Here is a 10,525-nt window from a genome sequence, read left to right as displayed (position 1 = left end):
TCAACAACACAACTTTTTGATACATATTCAACATAATAATGAAATCAACATACAAATTTTTAGTCATCATATATTCTACACAACTACACGGTCAACGTACAACTTTAAAACTCACAACACACAACTTACAACTCGATCTTATTTCTCAACTAAAGACTCACAACACAATCATCACATACTGCTTCATCTCTGCAACTCATTCATCATATTTTCATTCAAAAACTAAGTCAACATTTCATTCAACTATATCATCATATATTTCTTCAACAACCAGCACTCGATGTCACACATCCAACGCCCAACTCCATCTAGATAGGGAGCTCTTTGCTTTGCTCACACCCAATGCTACACACCTCACGCTTGACGTGGCTAAGGTAGAGACCTTTGAGGCCTCGTGCTTGGTGTGGTAAAGCACTATGCCCGACCTTATCTCAAGTAGAGAGTCTTTGCTTGATTCTCGCCTACGTCACCACATTAATGCTCAACAAAATCTAGACAAAGAGCTCTAGTCTGGCCATATTGGGCACCACTCAACTTTGGACCCGGTGTCACCAAGTTAGAGAACTCTTAAGGATTCCACGCCAGGTGTCATTCAAGTATCGCGCGACACCATGCCAACCCGAGATGAGTCTCTCTCCTTGTGCTCGACGTCACCAATTTGGCACCTAGTGTAATCGAGACAAAGAATCTTAAGTTAAAACAGGGTCCAGCGCCATGAAAGTATGCTCGACGTGACATCAAAATTTTGCATATATAAAACTCAATTTTGAGCCACAACTTAAAATCCAACAAAGATTGAATACGTTCAACATCAAACAACACTTACAAACATCACAACCAACATATATATGCACTTAAAATCAACATGTAACTACAATCAATTTAAATCACCACATTTTTCCTCAAGAACATAAAACCCCAACTTTCAACACACAACCCACTTTGATTTGATCAAACACAATCGTGAATTGCAAGGAACTCACACAACATCAAGCACCAAAATCATCCCACAACTCCAACATACAACAAGGAGAACATAAACCCAACTTCCCTTACCTCGAGATAGCTCAGGTTCAAGGTAGAAGAGAAGAAGGATTGAGTCTCCGCATGAAATCAACAACTTGATTCTGGGTTTTCACTACCTGAATCACAAACAACACAACTTAAATAAGGATCAGAGAAAAAGAGCTTATGGACAAGAAACCTTCTCTCTAGATACTTATGAAGAAAATGAATTTATAATATTTTATTCAAAACCAAAACCTTATATATTCTTCCCTTTGAGATCAAACTGGATCTCTCTACAAAAATTCCCTTTCAACATCATTGAAACTCCTAAGAGATCCCTAAATCTTAAAGTTTCTAAATATTGATTAAAAACTCACTCAACAATATAAAACAACTACAAATAATATAACACTATCAAGACTTATAGTGTTTCAACTAACAATAACTAAGTCGTAATTAGAAAGTGATTTAATTTAAGTACAACACCTTGATAACTTAATAATTCAAAAATTCAATCAAAAAATTGTAAGATTGTTAATTTTTATTAGTGATAGATCTAGAAATTTTAGAAGGTGGGAATAATATTTATAAATTTAAATTAGTATTTTAGTAATGTATTATATATAATAAAACTTTTTTTATCAAATTACAATTTAATAATATTATTAAGATTTAAATTATATTATAATTAAAATTTATAAAAGGCTAAAAACCTATTTTGGTCCCTTATAATAATTGTTTGTTTCAATTTAGTCCCACTTTTAATTTTTGTCTCAATTTGGTCCCTAATGAATTAATTGGTTGCAATGTGGGACTTCCGTCTAAATTATTTAAACGGAGTTAACTGTTGGCCACGTGGATGCCACAGAAAACACCTAGAACCAGAACGACCCGTTCTAAAACCAGAACAGGTTATTCTGGGTGCACACTTGGTGTGTTAATTTTTTATCTGAAATGGACCGTTCCAGATGCAAAATTAACACACCACGAGTACAAAAGAACGGTCCGTTCTGATTTCAGAACAGGCCGTTCTGGATGTAGAAGTAGGGGTGGGCAAAATGAACTGAACTGAACTGAACTTATAAAAACTATATTGAACTTAAAAGTAGTTCTCATGAACTGAACTAAACTAAATATTAGTTCAGATGAACTGAACTGAACTATTTTTTTGTATTATTGAACTGAACTTAACTATACTATAAAAACTTGAACTGAACTGTAATTTAAATTGTACTAAACTGTTATGATATTTTGAATTGAACAATTTTGACTCATTGATCTATCAAAATAGGACACATTTGCCAACTTTACTTTATTTTCCATTTTATTTAAATTTTTCAAAGAAAAAAAATATAAAATTAAGTCAAATAAACTCAGTGAATTTTAAGCCTAAAAATAAGTAGTCCAACATAGCTCAATTGATTCGTTAGGTTCGACAAAATTGATACAATTTTTTTTATCACTTTTTTTTCTAAAGTTTTGGTTATTAGACTATCGAGTTAATCCATTAAGACATAACATATTAGACACATTTAATTTTTATCCTTTTATAAAAATAGTTCAATTTTTATAATTCAGTTCAGTTTTATAGTTCAGTACAGTTAACTTTCCAACAGTTCAGTTCAATTCAGTTTTTTTTTAAACAGTTCAGTTTTTTATAGTACAGTTCAGTTCAGTTCACTATCAGTTCAGTTCAGTTCAGTTTTTTTTGCCCACCCCCACAGAACAGCCCCTTCCAGAACTATAATAATTTTGAAAAATATTTTTTTATGATAAAAATTTTAAAATTACTTATTTTTATAAAATACAATTGTCTTATAAATAGAGTGATAACTTTTCCTTTTTCTCTTTCTGTCTGAAGAAATATTTAAGTGTCACTTAATAATTTTTTGCAACTTATTTAAAATTAGAGGAATAAAATGATAAAAATTAATAGGATAAACAAAATAAAATTATTAATTTGTTTTCTTTTAGTGTCCTCTAAATTTTTACACTCATTTAAAACAAAAATATTTTATATGTTATTTTGAATTAATTGAACGAAGTATCATATGATTTTTAATTTTTTAAAAATTTTTATAAATTTGATCTATATATGAAAAGCTTTTTAATTTAACAATTAAATTTTTAAAAATTTGATATAGAACATTAATTATTAAGTAAAATAAATCTATCAAGACTTAATCTTGAAGTAAGTAAATTTTTTCTTCATTAAAAATGAAGAATTTTATCAAAAAATAAAAAATAATTAAACAATAAAATAAAATATAAAAAAATATATATTAATGTATTTATTATATTAGATATAACAAGATAATTAAAATATAATTAATAATTTATATTTTATAAAATTATTAATATTTTATATATATAAAAAAAAGAATGAAAAAAATTTTAGTGGGGGCAAGTGCCCCCACTATGATTAACTTAGATCTGTCCCTGTATGTGGTTGTGTGGTAAAATATTAGTCATGTGTATCCTCTACCTTTACTTCAGGTACTACCTATTCAAGAACATGTTGTTATTGTTGGGGTACATCGTTAATGACTTCAAGAAAAAGTACCATGTCATTTCATCCTTTACTATATAGTGTCAATTTGGTAATAAGTGGTTCACTCCAGTTTGACTAACAATGAAATAAAATCTATTACCATTGTCTTTAGTGATACACTACATTGTCTTTAGCGATACACTGCATTATCTTTAATGATACATTATATAGTCTAATTGTTTAACAATTGAAGTTATCAATTTCCATTGACAATATTACCAAATCCAGTGTTTAAAATGCTTTGTACCTTAGGTCTTTTTTCTTCCACAATTCACAACCGTGAACTATAATCATTGTTTAACAGTCTAGAACCAGAACGGCCCGTTCTGAAACCAGAACGGCACGTTCTTAAACTAGAACGGCCCGTTCTGGTTGCACTTTTAGTGTGTTAATTTTGCACCTGGAACGGGCCGTTCCGGATGCAAAATTAACACACCAAGAGTGCACCTAGAACGGCGGTCGTTCTAGTTCCAGGTGTTTTCAAAAAAATTGACATCCACGTGACATCCACCTATGCATCTACGTGGCTTCCACGTGCATGCCATGTGGCCAACAGTTAACTCCGTTTAAATAATTTAGACGAAAGTCCTACATTGCAATCAATTAATTTATTAGAAATCAAATTAAGACCAAAAATAAAAGTGGGACTAAGGGAATAAAATACTATTTTAGCCTTATAAAACTATATTTTAAATTAAAAATATAGTTTAAATACAGTAGCCTGAAAGGTTAGACAATTAAAAAAAATAATTCACATAAATATAAAAATAAAATATCATTTTATAATTGAGAGAGAATTTTTTTAATTACAAAAATGATGTGTAAAATTCATATAAAAGATAAAATAAAAATTTAATTAAAAAATGAAAATAATTGAATTAAAATAATTTAATGGGGTAATATTTAGAATATAAATTACTTTTAATCATATTTCAAATTATTTACAATTTATAATTATAAATATATTATATTTATAAGTGATAAAAAAATAGTATGTTACTAATAAATCCGTCCCTGTGTTCAAGTCTTTTTACATTATATGAATGACAAATTTATTAACTCTTAAATTTAATTATACTTTTAATCTTCGAGATTTGGAATAAGTTTATATTAATCTCGAATTCAAAATTAATTGTTTAGTTATATAATTCTAAAAAAAATAAATTTGTTTTAGTCTATAAAGTTTTCGTTTAGTATCACTAACAAAAATAAATTATATCGATCTTTATTATGATATTTTTATTTGATATAATATTTGAATAAATAGATCAAAATATTTTTATATTTTAAGATTACAACTAAAAATAATTTTATATTTAAGGATCAAAAATAAATATTAAAATATTAAAATATATTTAAGAATTTTTTGTTTTATAATAATTAGTTAAAAACTATTTAAAATAATTTCTGATTGACTGTTAAAAGTCTTAACCAAATTCATAAATTAATCTGTCTTAAAAAAAAAACAAAATGGTTAGTTCAAAGGTTGTGATCTTCCCTTCACTCAATTCCAATGGTGCAAAATGCAAAATCCAACCCCCAACAGACTTTATCAGAGTTGACTTGTAGGTTTGGCTATCCCTTTGCCCTTTGCTTCCAAACTTGTAGGTTCAAAATTCTGCAATATCATTCAACACGTTTACATCTCATCACGCACACCACAACCCAATAATAAACCTCGGAACCTCTTCCGAGGTTTCTTGTTCTCACTGTAACATTCTATGACTCTGTCCCATTATTCAAAGTTTCTTCTTTTGAGCCCTGGGTTCTTTGATCCATAACCCCCCCTGAATTTTGGAACTGGGTGTCTTTCATTTTCTTCTTTCCTTCATTTTATTCTAGTGGATCCTTTGCCCAGTGCAAAATTTGTGATCTTGATCAATGATCACCTTTGAGTCACAATTTTGATGTTTCTTTTTTTTTTTTTTGAGTCCCTGTGCATGTACACCTGTTGATTCTCCATAGTGTGTAATAATTTCTACAATCCCCTTGTGATGTGCACCTGTTGTTCTAGAAGGTTCAACTGTTCTAGCTAGGAAGTTAAAAGTTTTGTTTATTGCCTCTAGTTTTTTTTGTTGGTCACTGTTGTTGTGGTTATGGTTATGGCAGTTGGTTAATTGTGTGTATTTGCAGTTATCTATCCAATTGTAGATCTGCTGCTACACTAAGTCAACTCTAGATCCATGATTTTTTAGAATCTGTAATCTATATTCTGTTTGTTGTAGAAGAAAGAGAATAAAATTGTACCCTTTTGAGTTTACACTTCAATTTCCATTTTTTTGTGTTTATATTTGTTACTTCATAAGAAAGCCATTGAGTTGGAGAGGAAACTTGTGCAAAACTTGGATTGGTTTGCAGCCAATACAGCTTAGCATGCATAAGCTGTAGGCACAATGTCAATCCTGTGTGGTCTTCCTCTTGTTGAGTGTGTGTACTGTCTGGCTTGTGCACGTTGGGCTTGGAAAAGATGTCTTCACACTGCAGGCCATGACAGTGAGAATTGGGGCTTTGCCACAGCGGAAGAATTTGAGCCTATACCTCGCCTTTGTCGCTATATTTTAGCTGTGTACGAAGATGATCTTCGCCAACCCCTTTGGGCACCCCCTGGTGGCTATGGAATTAGCCCTGATTGGTTACTACACAAAAGGACATATGAAGATACCCGTGGCAGGGCGCCACCCTATATACTTTATCTTGATCATGAGCACTCCGACATAGTTCTTGCCATCAGGGGTCTAAATTTGGCAAAGGAAAGTGACTATGCAGTTCTGTTGGACAATAGATTAGGGAAGAAGAAGTTTGATGGAGGGTATGTTCACAATGGGTTGTTGAAGGCTGCTGGGTGGGTTTTGGATGCAGAATGTGAAGTTTTGAGGGAGTTGGTGGAGAAGCATCCAAATTATACTCTTACTTTTGTTGGACATTCCCTTGGATCTGGTGTAGCAGCTATGCTGACGATGGTGGTGGTGAAAAATCGACATAGATTGGGAAATATTGAGAGGAAGAGGGTCAGGTGCTATGCAATTGCACCTGCTAGGTGCATGTCACTGAATTTGGCAGTCAGATATGCAGATGTCATCAACTCTGTTGTGTTGCAGGCAAGTTATCAAATCTTTTATTATTTTTTTTACATTGATGATGGCCAAAAAATCCTGTGTAAATCCTTGACTAATTCCTTACCAAATCTAGAACACCTAAAGCATATATAAATTACACCAGACTAAGTCTACACTCGCTCAAGTATCCAACCCTTTCTATAAACCAAACTCCAACCAGTGGCAGCCAGGCAGGAAAAAATCTAACATTGTGGATGTTAATAGAAGGTAGTTTGTTTTGCATTACCTGTTTTTGATGTAACATTCTGCAATGAGTAGTGAAAATTTGAATGTGGTGAATTTCTGACTTGAATGGATACAGCTGCTACAGATTTATAATAAACAAGGTAAATGGAAGAAAAATAAATATAGTGTTTCAATCCAAATTCAATACTCCCTCCAGTTTTGAATATAAGCAACAAAAAACATGTTTGTTTCTCAAACATAAATAAATCTTAACTAAATTTACTCTATTTAATACTACCATCTCCAAAATACCCCTTCATTTAATTGAAATAGTATTTCCAGTGATCCTTTTTATTCTTAATATCAAGTTTCAAGAAAGGGTAGTTTAAGAAATTAGGATATTTTTTTTAAATAGGATTAGTGCAATTAGACAATATTAATTCACTTTCTTAGTGTGAATTATTTTTTTGTTGTTTATATTCAGATTCGGAGCGAGTAACCTCTAATTACAATCCCTAACTTGCATTTTTATCTTTTGGATAATATGTTGTCAGTTTATTTCAGACTCACAGCTACAGATTCCTGTACATAAATTTTTCTTTTTTTCTGAATGATAACTTACATCTTCAAGTTTCATAGTTTAACTGTTCAGCTAACTTCATGTGTTGGAAGGCTATGTGTTTGTTGGTGTCTCTATATTGAAAGCCACCATATCCATAGTAACAGCTTTTAGTGATAGAGATGAATGAACCCATTTAAGTGCTAAGAGAGAAATAGTTATATGGAGATCTTGCATGAATATTAGTCTTCTAAATACAGGTCAAATATTTTGATGAAGACTGTTTTATAATGAATTATTAGATGATTTATTCTTATAAGTTGTATATTGCTTAAACTTACTACATATGTTATGATAATATAGAATTTTAGCCTAGTTGCTTTAAGCTTAAGCTGCATTACAAATCTAGTCTTTCTTTATCATACTTGATGCCATTGAAACTTTTACTTTGTAGTTGACCATTCTTTACCTTGATTAGGATGACTTCTTACCAAGGACGGCCACTCCATTGGAAGATATATTCAAGTCTCTTTTCTGGTATGTCTTAAGGACTAAATTATTTCTTTCTTACTATCATTACAAGGATGGAAGATGTTTTAGAATGCCAAAGTCGATGCTACATGTTCAATCCCCTTTGCATCCCCTCTTCTAATTTCAAAATGACTTAACCCCTCCCCCTTAAAAACCTAATATATATTTAGGTTTCTATGAGGCAATTCCCCCCTCCCCCCCCCCCCCCCCCCTAGAATTTTTATGTTTATTTTATGCTTTTCACTGGTAGCTTAGTCAGTAAAATAACAATATACTTGTAGTGAAAAAAACCTCATCAATAACTGGCATACTATGAAAAGCTGATGCGAGTTGTTAGTGAAACCATTATTTATGTAATATCAATGCTTTCATGTTGTGACAATTTGTACTTAAGAAAAAATTGTTTTATGTGGGTGGCAGTTTGCCATGCATATTGTGCTTGAGGTGCATGAGGGATACATGTATACCAGAGGAGAAGATGCTCAAAGATCCAAGGAGACTCTATGCACCTGGTCGTCTTTATCACATTGTGGAGAGGAAGCCTTTTAGGTATGGTTAAGTAAACAAAATTGTTTTATACTGAATTCTAACTGTTTTTGGAAGTCTCAGTTTATACTTCTTTCATTCTAATTATCTGACATGTGTTTTTTTTCTTGTTTCTTGCATAATAAAGTATGTTTACATGCTCATGTTAAAAAGATGCTTATTTTCTACAGCCTTTTCTTTTGGCCTCATCTGGACATCTTTTATATGCAGAATGGGAAGGTTTCCCCCAGTTGTGAGAACAGCTGTGCCGGTCGATGGAAGGTTTGAGCATATAGTCCTTTCTTGCAATGCCACGTCCGATCATGCCATCATTTGGATAGAGAAAGAAGCCCAAAGGGCTCTGGATGTAAGTTTATTTTTTATTGGGATAAGTTATGTTTTAATCTCTCTGTCTCTCTTTCTCTGTGATAACCATAATTAATTGTAGCTGTGGCTGTGGATGCTATCTATTACACTCTATTTTGGGTCCCATTTATCACTCACACACACAAACACACACATATATATATATGGTTCATGAGGAATCTATAATTTGATACTAATAACAAGTTGTACACCTCTACCATATCTCCCTTTCATATGGAGCAGCAATAATTAAGCAAAGATCTTTTGATTGTTTTTCCTCTGGCTGTCCTTGATATACATATAACGATATAAATTTCTATAAAGGAAAAAGTTCAGATGCAGCTCCTTAGGTATTTTTGGTACTATTCTCTAATTAGAGTTAGACTTTCACCTTCATTATCTGCATAATAAATATTTATATTAAAGGTCAACATAGGTTACTGAAATGAAACTTCAATTTTGATTTGAGAATAATACCATAAGCACCTAAAGAATTGTCTAAGTTTTGTCATTCTCTAAATCTTCAAGCATAAGGAATCAGGTTCCACTAATTTGGCACCCTATTTAGGGTCTATTTGAATAAATTTTCCCATAAGCAATTATAGGAGAAAAAAATAGAAAATAAAAATGAAATAAGCTTCTCCATAAGCTGATAAGCTAATTATTAAAACTTCTCTTATATTAGTTTCTCCAAAAACTTATTTCTAACTTGTATATAAGCTAATTTTAAGTTATAGAGAATCTTATTTCATTTTTCCTTTTAAAGATTTGTTTGGGTAAACTTCTCTGGAAGCACTTCTCAAAAGAAAAAATAGGAAGGGAAAATGAAATATAATTTTTAGGATTTTCCATGCGCTAATTTGTGCGCAAGTTAATTTGTATAAACTCTCTTATGAACTCTAAAAAACTACAAAATAGCTTACATGTAAGCTAATTTTAGTTTATGAAAAAAAATTTCCTTACTATTTTTTTTCTTAGAAGTGCTTCTAGAAAAGTTTATTCAAACAGACCTTTATTCTTTTCCCCTAAAAGTACTTCTAAACTTAACCTTTCCCTTGTGTTTTATGTCAACTGCAGTTGATGCTGGAGAAAGATGAACCCATGGAAATCCCTGCGAAGCAAAAGATGGTGCGCCAAGAAACGCTAACCAGACACAATGTGGAGTACAAAGCAGCATTACAAAGGGCCAAAACATTAGATGTTCCACATGCTTATACACCACCATCAGAGTATGGCACTTTTGATGAGGAGGGAGAGACAAGATCACAGGGTGAGTCTTCTCATAAAAGTTCAGTGGATGAAAGCTGGGATGCTTTGATTGAGCGTCATTTGGATAAGGATGAGCACGGCCACACCCTGCTGAAGAAAGATTCATTAAATAAGTCGTTTTAACAGACTTAAGGTTGTATATTGTGAAAAGCAAAATTCGTTTATTCTTATTGTATCTCTATTTGTAACTCAGATGGAACTTGAAACGAAGAATGATAATTTTGTTATAAGTTGATGGGAATCAAGGTTCATGTAAATACTCACATTTAAAATTGAGATTGTCAAAGTTAGTTCACATTTGTAAGAGTTTACTTAGAGTTCGATTGGATATTAGATAAAAGTACTTTTGAAAATTTCTTTATTAAAAAATAAAGAGTATTTTTTTGGCGATAAACATAAAGAAAAGATAAACCAAGAAAGATAAAATTAAAAGAA

The 10,525-nt window shown here is 31.6% G+C and overlaps 1 protein-coding gene and 1 long non-coding RNA gene across 2 annotated transcripts; one reads left to right on the top strand and one right to left on the bottom strand.

Annotated features, from left to right (window-relative positions):
• On the bottom strand, nt 1-1,496 carry LOC145953892 (uncharacterized). Its single transcript, XR_014431118.1, has 2 exons — nt 1,057-1,496; nt 1-665 (listed from the first exon to the last, which is right to left on the bottom strand). It is a non-coding gene; the product is annotated as an uncharacterized LOC145953892 (long non-coding RNA).
• A 3,561-nt stretch (nt 1,497-5,057) lies between these two features.
• On the top strand, nt 5,058-10,401 carry LOC109799974 (uncharacterized). The gene is made up of 5 exons (XM_020360643.3): nt 5,058-6,657; nt 7,878-7,936; nt 8,351-8,479; nt 8,687-8,822; nt 9,899-10,401. Exons 1-5 carry the CDS (start codon nt 5,953-5,955, stop codon nt 10,211-10,213), a joined length of 1,344 nt encoding a protein of 447 aa, XP_020216232.1. The 5' UTR covers nt 5,058-5,952; the 3' UTR covers nt 10,214-10,401.
• The last annotated feature ends 124 nt before the right edge of the window (nt 10,402-10,525 follow it).

The sequence above is a fragment of the Cajanus cajan genome, chromosome 1 (genome assembly GCF_000230855.2).
Source record: "Cajanus cajan strain Asha chromosome 1, NIPB_CcT2T_4, whole genome shotgun sequence".
In the NCBI taxonomy this organism is placed as follows: domain Eukaryota; kingdom Viridiplantae; phylum Streptophyta; class Magnoliopsida; order Fabales; family Fabaceae; genus Cajanus; species Cajanus cajan.
This window is presented reverse-complemented; position numbering and strand designations above follow the sequence as displayed.

Coding starts and splice junctions, on each gene's coding strand:
- LOC109799974 (XM_020360643.3), top strand. CDS start 5,953: ATGTCAATCCTGTGTGGTCTTCCTCTTGTTGAGTGTGTGTACTGTCTG. Junction 6,658..7,877: donor TCAACTCTGTTGTGTTGCAG/GCAAGTTATCAA, acceptor TACCTTGATTAG/GATGACTTCTTACCAAGGAC. Junction 8,823..9,898: donor AAGCCCAAAGGGCTCTGGAT/GTAAGTTTATTT, acceptor TGTCAACTGCAG/TTGATGCTGGAGAAAGATGA.